This window comes from Seriola aureovittata, chromosome 7 (assembly GCF_021018895.1).
Source record: "Seriola aureovittata isolate HTS-2021-v1 ecotype China chromosome 7, ASM2101889v1, whole genome shotgun sequence".
Taxonomy (NCBI): domain Eukaryota; kingdom Metazoa; phylum Chordata; class Actinopteri; order Carangiformes; family Carangidae; genus Seriola; species Seriola aureovittata.
This window is the reverse complement of record NC_079370.1, coordinates 12,507,032-12,519,460: the sequence shown is the minus strand read 5'-3', so window position 1 is coordinate 12,519,460 and position 12,429 is coordinate 12,507,032. Positions and strand designations below refer to the sequence as shown.

Here is a 12,429-nt window from a genome sequence, read left to right as displayed (position 1 = left end):
GCCTCCCTGCTGCTAGCGCTATACCTTCTTCTGCTTATCACACTTATGCACCCATAGACAGACACTGAGACGTGCGCACGTACGAGCACAAGCACAAGCACACACAAGCACACACAGAATTACATCAGAATTTCATATTCATTTGAACTCTGTGCTCTGTGCTCAAAGCCCCCCTCCCTCTCCTTCCGTCCCTCCCCAGTTGCTTCCCTGAAAAGTGATGTTGGTTTCCATAGTAACCGTCTGTGTCTGTATCAGAGGGGAGTTTCCTTATACGGACTAGAAAGGATTCCGAGCAAGGGGAAAGAACAAACACGCATGCATTCATTTGTGAAAGTGTTGATTAGCAATCAGCGTGTCCTTCACACTCACTGTTTATTTTTAATGAGCCCAGAGAAAGCTGTTGATTGGGTGGTTCAAACAGGAATGGGCTTGACTATAGTACAAATTGGACATTCAAGTCAAATTGATTTTGTGGCACATGATGTAATATGAAAAAAAATCATTGTGAATCCCCAAAGATTTTTTTTTTTTTTTTTTTTTCATCTCGCTATTTACGGTCGCAGTGAGTGGGTATTACATTGGTTTTTAGGATGAATAAGAATGCATCAAGTATATTTTAGCCATTGCATGATGTTTGTTATTTCCTAATTCGACAGCGAACAACATGATTGTGCTCTGTATCTCTGTGTGGAGTTTCTACGTTCCCTGACATGCTTGTGTCTGTCTTTATGCGCTGCTCAGGTTCTGTCTCACTTTCCACAGGAATGTAGGTCAGGTGGACTGGAGACTGTAAATTGCCGGTTGTTGTGAGTGTGTTTGTGCCTACGTTGCCTTCCACTAAATGCATGCGCTTATAGATCCCAGATCTCTCCGACCTTGAATTGGAAAGACAATGTAAACAATGAACAAATAGAATTAAATGGATTGATAAATGAATGAAAGAATGATTGAATTAAGCTAAATTGACCTAGGAACATTTCTGTTAGCCCTATACGATGTACTGTATGCACCGTCATTTAGTTTCATCATTTTCATTTATATCCTTTTATGAGTTTTTATCAAATACAGAATTTATCTACTTGTGTTTTCTGCAAGTACACTCATCAAACGTATTTGTCTGACGGCAGAACTTTTCTGACACGAGAAATAATCCACACACCCGGTGACATCTTGGCTAAACACAATAACTGAGTGGCATCTGACTAGTGATTATACTGTATATTTACATTTTCTGAGCCTATGCAAACTATTGACAACAGTCCTAACACATTATCTGTCGTCTCCATTAGGAGCCAGCCTTCAATTAGCCAACACAAAGCAGTACACTCAAACATTCTCAGTGGTTGGAACAGCCTGTGTTTACATCTTCCTCTCTGCCACCCTATTCTTCTCCCTCCAGCTCATTTCTCTCTGTAGCTATAATCACTGCTTTGCAAAATGAGCTGAACAAATATTTTGGTACTTTCATATTTTTACCACCAAAAGGAGCCACGCCAGAAAATGATGTATGCCTATCCTCCCTGTCCTTCTGTAACTTTATCCTCTCATGCTCCTCTCAGTGACATGTACTAATGGTGTAGAGCTTCAGTTAACTGGGTTCGACCAAAAGGGGGTGCAGAGTGACAGCCTCACTTCCTTCACAGTGATGCTTCAAACTCCTCTTCATCAGCCTAAATGTTCTTTCACACATGATGCTGGCAGACACACTCACAGCGCGCAGACTACTTAAGCTACATGGTCAGAATAATTAATGCAGCACATGATCACAGACCCAGGAATGATTCATTTCAAGCTGTGCCAAATTGACATGATTTTTTTTACCAGGTCGCCAGGCTGTTAATGCTCACGGCCATTCAGGAATAGCATCCATCACGGTGACCCTCTCCCCTGCAGAGGTGTGTGTTGTGTGTGTTCCTTTCTGGTTTCCATTTGCATGTAAGCAAACTTGTGTGTATGTGCATGGTATAGATGTGTCATGTGCGTGTCTTTAAGCATATGTGTGCTAATTTATCAACTTTTTACAGTAGAGCTCTGGCATGCAGCAGAGCAGACCCACCCTAAACCACTTCTGCTTACACTCACATTTCATCATATTTATTTTTTTTTACCTGGACATGGAAGATGTGAAACCTGTCCAACCAAAAGATTTTTCTTTTGCTGTCCTTCTTTCCTTTAGTCTCTCCTCGTGTAGCAAGATCTGACTGTAGTACATTTCCACACATACTTTAGAAAGATTCCTGTGGCAAAAAGACACTGCTCGACGCAATAAACGGTAAACAGGATCCTGTCACAGAGCAGACACAATTATAGATAGTGTGGAAAACTGGGAGATTAAGCAAATGACCTGCTGATTGTGCCATAGATCATCCAGTCATTAAAGTCATTACAACTACATAAGCAATTAAACTGTGAGCGTGCTGCAAATGGTGTTTTTACAATCCAATTAGCACTAGCTCATTTTGGCATTAATAATTTTTTGATCTCATTTTCAATTGTTTTTAATGTTCAAAATGAAGATTCAATAGATTCTGTCTGTGTGGGCGTGCACGTGTCTTTCTGTATGGCATGGCAGGCAACAGGGTAGAGAGCTGGAAGACTGAGTGCTGAGTTTAAAGTTTTACAACAGTAAGCACCTGCTGAAGTGTCCTTGATACTCAGTCCTAAAGGGTTTAATAACTTCCAGCAGTGGAATATAAATTTTGCCCAGAAATCAAGAGTCTGTTTGTCATAGCCACTGTGTGTTGTTGTCTCGTGTACCAGAGACGCCATCTGCCCCGTGCACCACGCTCTGTGTCAGTGTGTGACAGGACACGGCTTGTCACTGTGGACTCCCAGGGGGTTCTGACAAGTGGCCCAGACAGTGGCTCTGCTCTGCTAGAGGTTGTTGCCATGGAGACATGTGGGGTCAGCCAGACCCTGCTCGTCAGTGTTCAGGTCAGTTAATTGTGCACCGGATACTAATGATGTGTAATGGCTCCGTCCTTGGCAAAGGAGAAACTCAAATAAACCAAATTTTGTGCGTGTGTGTGTGTGTAGGTGCAGATGAACTGTAGGTCTCTCTTGTGTACAGCGTGGCAGGGCCAAGTCAGCCTGTCTTCCTTTTGTCACAGGATGCTCTTCTGTGACAACTTCAGACAATAGTTTCACACACACACACACACACACACACACACACACACACACACACACACACACACACACACACACACACACACACACACACACACACACACACACACACACACACACACTCATTACCCCTACATCCTTTCCTGTACACTCTTCTCTATCTCTATACAATTTATGGTTCTTTTTCTGTCTTTCTCCCTCTTTCATGCAAACTGCTCAGATCAATACTGTAAAAACTCATATAGCTTATGTCTCCGAATGATTTTTCTGCCCTTTGACATCGATCCTCCTGTCCCATCCTCCTCTTTGCCTCCCACTCAGAGGCGCCCTGGCTCAGATGACTTCAGATTTTGAAAGGCAGTTTTCAATGTCCAGCTTTGGTCTGCAGGATAAAGAGTCTTGGGGTGGGCCCCATCAACACCTCCCTCACTGACTACATTCCCCGACGTGTACTTCCTGCTACAGCTACATGGAGGATGCACTGAGGACCTCAGTAACACACAAACAGATTAGCATGCAACAAATCAGATTGTCTGTCAGGTCAGTAGAGTGTTTCATCAGGAGTTTCAGGAGAGGCCAAAAGGATCCTGGGAAAGTGATTGTCCTCTAAAGGCCATTGGACAGCATGTCCTGACACAAGTAAGGGGAGTTTACAGATGCATGTATAAATACACAAATTTAGAGAGTCTATGTATCTATGGGACTGCATTTAGTGTCTCCAGCGTAAAGTGGAGACAAGGAATTCAAAAACAACGGTCAGAACTTCTACACTTATTAATATGTGTGACCAGTATAGACCAGTATGAACCAGTAGTCCCACCCAGAAGCATATTTTTTGACTGCTCTTAATGTGTGTCTTCATGCACCTTATCCCAGAGGACAGCTACACAGAGCAAAGTTGCACCCTGAGATGTTGCACTTTAGCTCCCCCTGCCTACAGCTTCACATTATACAGTCACCACACTATCATCACATAATCTTTAGAAAAAGAAGTGGACTCTCCCTCTATCTTTTATTCACGGCAGATGTGTACAGATTTCGAGTGTCTGTCCACTCTCAAGAAGGGTCTGTTTTCCAGCTGCTCCCTACTGGCCCTCTCCTTTCTCTCTCTCTCTCTCTCTTTCTCTCTCTCTAGGCCTCTTTGCAGGGTCAGTCCCCTCCCTGTCACAGCTGCTCTCAGGTGTCCCACAGACACTGCCCCTACCTGCTGGCTTTCCACTGCTCCATGTCAACCCTGTCCCCAACTGGCCCTCAGCCTGGGGTGGAGCACACTGTGATGGGCACCAAGGACGTGCTGTCATCCTTCAAGGTACGTCTCACACAAGCATACACAGAAAAACATACACAGAAAAACATACACAGAATTTGTTACACAGCCGTCTAAGATCCATCATTGAGCATTAGAGTGTATTTAAAGTCTCATGTGCACATAAAAGCAAAATTCTGTTATTTAGTATGAAATCTGTGCATATACAACCTTAACATGAATAAATTCCATTTACAGACAAAACAAGCTGTTCCTTCTTATCAGCTGCCATTCTCTGTTGACACAGCATTATGACCGCTGAAAGAAAAGGTTCAGTTTACGGGCCTTTATGTTAATGTTCAACTTAGTATGAACTCATTATCAGTTGAGTTTTACTACTGTTGGTGCACATATACTGCCGTGATATCAGTTTGTCCAAACAGATTAATTAAGTTAGTATTGTTTTTTTTTACTGGACAAGTGACAGTATAGAGACATAGAGGAAGCAAGACGGGATAGAGAGGGTTATGACAAACAACAAAGGGCCCTAGCAAGAATGTAATGGATGACACTCACATGCATCTTAACCAATTGGCTATTGGGACACGCCGTAATGGATGAAAATCAAAAGCCTTTACAGTCAACATATTGGTTCTAAGTAACATATAAATACCAGGTGTTAAATGTGAACAGTTCAAAAAAATTATTAACAAAAGACACTTAGTTTGATCAGTTTTGGGCTATGTGCTTTGAAAAATCATGTTTGGACATTGGCCATACTTCCCCTTAGCTATATTTTCAAAGATGATGTAATGTGTGTGCCCTGACACTTAAAAGTAGAGCTCATAAATAGAGCTGTCTGTCACAACCTCACTGGACAGGGTTCAGACCCTGTCTCCACTCCACCTGTATAATTATATCCAGCAGTCAGACATCAAAACAATCAGTGACCTTACAGGGAGCCAGGCGTCCACAGGTCAGTTTCAGAGGTTCTCCCGCAATCATCTGTTTACAGTAGAAAAGGCAACAAAGCATCAAATTAGCTCATTATTACTGTGTCCAAATAACAACGTGGTTTTCAGCCCATGGTGATTACTGAAATTGTCCTGTTGTCTATCAAATAGGTTGTTATTGGCAAGTCTGCTTGTTAGTACATATACTGGTAATATAAGTCTTTTTCAGTTTTAAAAGCTGTCCAAACTAACACAGCTCCTATTCTGGTGCTTCACGAGACTGTTTGTGTAACAGAATACAGTGAAATACAGTTAAAGCTATACACCATGCAGTGGATGTGTGGAAATGCTGTCTGCAACTGTTAATCCCTTAAAAACAATTTGAGACTATGGAGTAAATGAGATTTAAGTGGTAAACCAGTGAAAAATGAATGAATGTAGAATTATATTTTTATAATTCATTTTTGTATTACTCATTCAGTAACCAGGAGGCACATCAGAATTATATTTCCCTTGATTTTATTTGTAAGCTGTGTCCAATGTACAAGCAAGACAAAAGAAAAATGTCACCATAGCAACAAGATAGCTATCATTGAATCACTCCCTCCCTTGATTTAATTTGTCTTTTCAAAGTACAACTCAAAGCTGTCACATACAGACTGTGCAAATGGCCTACATGCTCACAAGCCTTAAACAAAAGCTGTGAATAAACTGTAGGTCACAAATCTTAGTTTGAATCGTCAAGTTATTCCCACTATTCTTAAACTAGTGAGTTGTTTTTTTGCAACTTGACAAGAATTCATCCCACATTATCATTTTCACAGGAAGCTTAGAAGCAGTAAATTCACAACCACAATGTTCATTGTGATGCCATTTGGTGTCACATCACTGTGTTTGTTTTACAAGCAACAGGAAACACAGGAAGAGCCGGAGATGACTTTCCCCTGAATCAACCCTCGTTCGGGGGGGGGGGGCAGCTGCACCGACGCCACTGACTTTGGAGCAGGCACTGAGAAAATCACTGTCTACCTTTTAATAAAACGTTTACTTCACTGTGGCTTTCACTTGGCATAGGTATATAGTATCTGTTAATGTCTGTCTTACATCAATATTCAGCTTTGCAAAGTGCAATTTTTTTATTATAAAACGCTGTAACAGAGGACAGATTGTTGGATGTAATTTGCAATTTCAGCCACAATGTCTCCTTTCCTGGAACTGGTTAAGTGTTTTCAAAGGTGCTGAGCAACTGCTGGGCAATATCTGCAAGGCTCATCTTATACCCTCACATTGCTCTAAATGTTTGTGCTTAATCACTGAAGGGTGTAATGCTAACAGACGCAAAAACCCGTTGAGGCCACACTGTCCTCAAACGCCCTGATCTTTACCAGACAAATGACATCGAAGAACCTTCAAGAGATTAAAAACAAGAAACTGGATGACAAAGATACAAGATTATTTTAACAAAAAAAACAACCTAAGTTTATTAAGAGAGAAGAATTTATGTGGTACTTGGTGGGATTAAACAGGGCCAAGAATTTTTTTTGGATAGACTTTTTCTAGTATGACATTATTGGCATTCCCACTCTCCATTCCCTGTTTGTTGCATCAGCTCCGTGGCAGTGTAACTTGATGTGTATCAAGTTGTGTTCTCTCTTCCTCGATGGTGTCCAGCCTCGTCTGGTCAAACTAGTGCTGTTTCCTCCTGAATGAGCAGCCTGATGATACAGAGAGAGAGACTGATTAATTACAATATTAACAAAAAAAAAAAAACAATACAACGGTGCTGCTGACTGTCTTGTAACTAACATTTTGTGCATCCTGTTTGTGCAAATGAGGATCGAATCAAGATTAGTAAATAACCTTTCAGTAAAAGGCAATGCAATTAGGGTGCAACTAATTTATTTTCATTATTGAATCTGTTCAGTATTTTCTAGCTGAATAAATTTAGCCTGTAAAATTCTGAAAATTGGGAACATTTCTGACATTTCAGAAACTGGAACAGAGAATTGTGGATCAATTTTAGTTACATGTCCCTATCAAACAGCTTACTGTCAAATTGTCACTGTAATTGTAACTGCAAACAAGATTTAGAAAGGATTAACAGTAACAAAGCTCGTCACTGTAGCAGGCAGAGCGTATAAAACTGACTGAGAAGGGTGCAATATAGAAAACACTAAAATTCATGTTGCTTTCTGCCCTTTCAGACTGAATCACCGCCAAAGTGGTTTTAGTGCCAAGGGTTAAAGCTGCACCCATAGTAACTCAGAGCAGAGTGCATTGAGAAGCCCTTGGTTACCACGGCAGCAGAGCAGATGATAGAGTGGGTGGGACAATGAGCACGTCGGTAAGAAACCTTGACCTAAAAGCTCATCCAATTCACTAATGTACTGTACAGTGCATGAACATTTCTTCACAGTGGTGAAGCAATTCTCATCATTTCCTATCAGAACTTTTATCAGAAGAGACAGATTAGCTGGAACTACTTTCTGATGTAATTGTTCCGAGAAGTCTAAAGAAATGTTTGTGAATGGAAAAGCGTGTGTAAGTTTGTGCTTGCAGTTGTTTGTGAAGAAATGGATCAGTGATGATGAATTTCTGTCACAACCACAAGAGTCACTGTATGCCTTAGTTGACACCCTGTTCATGAATAATACAATGAAAGGGCAACACAAAGGCAAATATCCAGGTGTTAGTTCAGAGATGTTTTGTACAGTGAAGTTCTGCCACCTGACCCCAGCCCAAGAGGCCCAGACAAAATATTAAGTTTTGGAACATTTTGCTGTGCTTTTGTTTGCTTTGAGCTTGGGCGAGGTTCAGCTACGATAATTTTCAAATGTAATTTTATTAATCAATTTCTGTTTTTCTCCTTCTAACTGAGCCAAAACAACTGCTGCACCCAGAAACCCATCACTATACTTTATTTATGCTTAAATACCACCAGGTTTTCTGCATCTCAGTTTGTGGCTACTTGACGCAACACCCCTTTATGTAAGAATATTCACTACGTGCGTACAATGAAGTTTTACAATGATTAAGGCGTTAAAATAACATTTTAAAGAAGGGGCACTTTACAATACAGGGTCACAGGATGAGAAAATGATGCATGTGTTGATGATATTTATGTTGATATTTGCACAGGACCAGATTGTTTTCAGGCCTCTGGGGTCTCAGGCCAGGTATCCACCTGGTGTGTTACTGGTACTTATGCTGCATTAGCCTGGTGAGATAACAGTAATAAATGGAATAAAGCAAATATATATCTTTGGGTGGGTTCAGGTCTCAAATGTGACACCAGATGTGGGAGGTTGGGACTTATGAATATGAGGCGGGTTCAGGCCCATGCAGAACTCTACTGTACTAGGACATGTGATGCCTTCTGTCATGCAGTGTTAAAAGTAGCCCACACTCGCAATTGCTTAATGATCAATTATTCAAGCATGTGTAACACTTGCACAAAAATAGATCATAGAAAACTCCATACTGACACATGACACATTTATCTATAGGCGTGAGTTTTTATATGTGGATGTGCATTGCAACACATATTTAAGATGCAAAGGTAACAAGTTTTCTTCAGCACGCATGTTGAATTTAACAGTGTGTCGTACCTTCTGTCAGTCGAGCCTTCCCTCCTGTAGGCTGGCAGAGGACTGTGGAACAGCCGACACACAGCACTACAGTCTGAGCGTGACTGAATACTGTGGTGATCTTGTAACAGCCTGCAAACAGCACATAACCACACAAATCATTTAATGGGATAACATAAAACAACTACACAAAAGAACCAAAACAACAGCCCACTGCCAAACACTTAACCATTGCATAATCAACTGTACTCTGATCTCTGCTGTGTCCTTGCAGCTGTTTGTGTAAATGAGTCACTTGAAGCTCATTTCACAGACAACCACAAGTGTCATTGTATGCCTTATTTGACACCCTGATCACTAAGGGAACAATGAAAGGGCAACACATAAAGGCAAGTCTTTCTACAATTGCAATTGGAAGTATTGATTCCCCCAAAGAAAGTAAGTATTTATACACTTATGAAATAGGTACTTTACTGCAGAGGTGGATTTAGCTTTTGTCTTTATCTGTTGAATGATACATCAAATGAACAAATAAAGTGATGTGGTATTTGAGAGTAGCAGGGTATGCTGTTAATGCCATGTCTCAATTATTCAACCCCAATATAAAATTGCTGATTTTACAACCAATTGCGAGTCTGTTCTGACCTGAATTAACCCACTGGGAACTTAAAAATGACCCTTTATTTGCTGCAGCTGCGATGTGTTTGTATAAGCACCACCCAGGAATGTGTTCAAGGTGTGTTCCAACCGTGGTGAAGAATAAGCAGCTGTCACAAAAGGTGAGAGAGATGATTATTATATTGCACCTAAAAGGCAATGGGTGTGAGACAATTTCCAAGATCTTCACCATTCCTAGAGATTAGGAGCATTGTACAGAAGTTCAAAACTTATTGCACAGAAAGCCCAATATTTCCTCAAGAGGCCTAAGCCATCTCATCAGGAAGAACACTATCCCCCCGGTCAAGCGTGAAGGTGGGGCGACTTGAATGCGACTTGTATCATGGAGATACTCAGCTATTTTGAGGAGGAATGTTGTGCCCTCTGAGGTGAACTTCAACCATGGTGATTATCGGACTCTACAGCAAGATAATGATCCCTGGTTAAGGCATCAGTTGTGGAATATCAGAGTGGCCTTCTCAGTCTCCAGATTTAAATCCCATAGAAAATCTTTGATGGAGTTTTAAATAAGTAGCTGCAACGCAGCGGCCATAAAACCTCAATGAGCAGGAACCTTCTTCATGAGAAGAATGTGTAAAGATTCCATGAGGTGTCAGAAGCTTGTCAGCACTTTCTGAAAACGCTTATTAAAGTTATCAAAGCAAAAGGATGCTCTAACAAGTATCGAAGTCAGGGGCTGAATCATTGATCACATGGACATTTGTCAAGAGAATTAAATGTTTTTCATTTAAACTCAAATCTATGTCAACTTATGTTATAACAAATGCTTGTATGTATCAATAAATATTCTTGCTCTGTTTACCAAAACTTATTGTATATTTTCATTAAATTCTATACACAACACCATAATACCTTCTAGTGTGAGGGGAATTGAATATGTCCGATTGCAACTGTATAATGTCATGTAGATGTAGGGGAAGTACTCAAAATCTTTACTTTCCTTTAGATAAAATCTTTAAAATCACAATTAAATTACTCTACAATAAAAAACAAGTCTTGCATTTAGTGTTTACATTTGTTTCAAAAAATTTACTCAAATATGAAAGCTTTAAGTATTGCTTAGAAATAATTAAGAGCTGCAACAATTAGTTTATCAACCAATAGAAAAACTAATCAGAAACTATCTACATAACTCATTTATTAAAGTAATTTTTAATTTAATATATGGCAAAAAAAATCTGTTTTCAGTCTCACAAATGTAAAGACTTCTTTATTTTTCTGTTTTACATGATACTAAAAACTGAATCTCTGTGCAGTGTGGACTTTCGGGCAAAACAAGACATTTGAAAATGTCATCTTGGACTTTGAGAAAAAGGGAAGTTCACATTTCAGTATTTCCTGACAGGAAAATCAATTTATCAAAAAAAGAAAAGGCTGAGATTAATCATCATAAAAATAACTTAGTTGCAACACTAAAACTGTTACTATTGTGTCTAATATTTATTTTTAAAATTGTTATTTTTTAATTTCCATTACCTTTTACTCTTACGGGATGGTATAAAAGTACACTAAACCCAAAAATATAAATAGGTAAAATCTTATAGAAGGGAAACGTGTTAAACGTTTGGTAAATTACCACTTTAAAACCGAACTTAAAGTAAGCACAGCACTTGAGTTATTCAACACCTGTTTTCCTCTCTGTTTATCTAATGCTGCACTGTCTTATCTGAATCAAAAAATGTGGGCAGGCTGCTACATAAACAAACTGACCTGGACATTTGACATCCATAAAATATGAATTAGGACTCTGGACAAGACGCTTTTTCTTGTGTCTCCTCTTTTCCTCCTCGGGGGTTGGGTGCAACAAATCCTTTGCGAGCTGAAACGAAATCCAACATAATCATCAGTATTAACATTTTAAGTTTTTCCAGAAAGTCACAGTAAGAAACTTTACGGCATGATAACAGGAGGGTAAAGGTCGAGATATCTTTGCAGATTTTAAATGAGACGTCGTGAGACTAAAGGAAAGTAAAAGAGAAAGGACGCGAAAAAACGCGGAAACAGCCACAACCATCGCAGAAAATGATCAAACACACACATTTTGTTATTGATAAATGAAAACACAAAACGAGTTTAACCTGTAATGATCTTGATGTCGGTGTGAAATTAGTAAAATTTAAGTTTGCTCGGACTGCTGTCAGGGAGCAGCGTGGGCTGCTTTGTTATCCACGTGTTTCGCCATTTTGCGTCTGTTTTCAGATCTTTACATTTGCGGTACCGCGACATCGACACGTTGACTTAAACATAAATAAAACACATTTTACATTAAATTTTTCTCGTCAAAATACTTCTTAAATGACTGATGGCAATGATAGAAACGTGTGGCGTTACTTACAGGCATGTCTGCGCGTGTGGACGCTTACCGGAAATAGAAATCCTTCTTTAGCTACGTACCGGAAAGTGTTGCGTGAAGATCCGGAGGAAGAAAAACCTACAAAAACTTTTTTTTTTTTTTTTGTTGGTATTTGTGTGTGTTTATGTTTTTTACATAAGATACAATTTAACATATTTGTATTAATATGTTAACCTCCAACTACACAATAACGTCATTTTCTATTGACTCAGGCACCCAGAAACCAATCAATAGCCTACTCGAAAGCTGAAATCATTAGTTGATTAATCAATTAGTTGATTGACAGAACATTAGCTATTTTGGTTAATCTGTTAAATAAAATGATTAAAATTCGCTGCTTCTCAAACATGACAGTAAACCCAACAGCATGGGTTTACCATAGCTGGTTAGAAAAACAAGAAAATGTTAACTTCGGGGAAGGGAATAATGATGGATGTTTTTCATTATGTCCTGACATTTTATTTATTGAGCAATCAATCCGTT

At 39.6% G+C, this 12,429-nt stretch overlaps 1 protein-coding gene and 2 non-coding genes across 4 annotated transcripts; all 3 read right to left on the bottom strand.

The window, feature by feature from the left end:
• Window positions 1-5,830: 5,830 nt before the first annotated feature.
• Window positions 5,831-12,003, bottom strand: rps27.2 (ribosomal protein S27, isoform 2). 2 transcript variants are annotated; one of them, XM_056381630.1, is made up of 4 exons: window positions 11,929-12,003; window positions 11,304-11,412; window positions 8,937-9,047; window positions 5,831-7,043 (listed from the first exon to the last, which is right to left on the bottom strand). In XM_056381630.1, exons 1-4 carry the CDS (start codon window positions 11,932-11,934, stop codon window positions 7,015-7,017), a joined length of 255 nt encoding a protein of 84 aa, XP_056237605.1. In that variant the 5' UTR covers window positions 11,935-12,003; the 3' UTR covers window positions 5,831-7,014. The 2 variants fall into 2 exon arrangements, with proteins under 2 accessions (XP_056237605.1, XP_056237606.1); XM_056381631.1 differs by lacking the exon at window positions 11,929-12,003 and adding an exon at window positions 11,672-11,816.
• LOC130172971 (small nucleolar RNA SNORA13) lies at window positions 7,874-8,005 on the bottom strand. Its single transcript, XR_008828365.1, has one exon. It is a non-coding gene; the product is annotated as a small nucleolar RNA SNORA13 (small nucleolar RNA).
• On the bottom strand, window positions 9,176-9,307 carry LOC130172972 (small nucleolar RNA SNORA13). The gene has a single exon (XR_008828366.1). It is a non-coding gene; the product is annotated as a small nucleolar RNA SNORA13 (small nucleolar RNA).
• Window positions 12,004-12,429: the final 426 nt, after the last annotated feature.

Bases quoted from the DNA above. Each gene is read 5' to 3' on its own strand.
- rps27.2 (XM_056381630.1), bottom strand. The intron at 9,048-11,303 runs GTCAGTTTGTTT...TGCTGTTTGCAG, and splicing joins TATGGATGTCAAATGTCCAG to GCTGTTACAAGATCACCACA. The intron at 7,044-8,936 runs GTACGACACACT...CTGTATCATCAG, and splicing joins GAAGGCTCGACTGACAGAAG to GCTGCTCATTCAGGAGGAAA.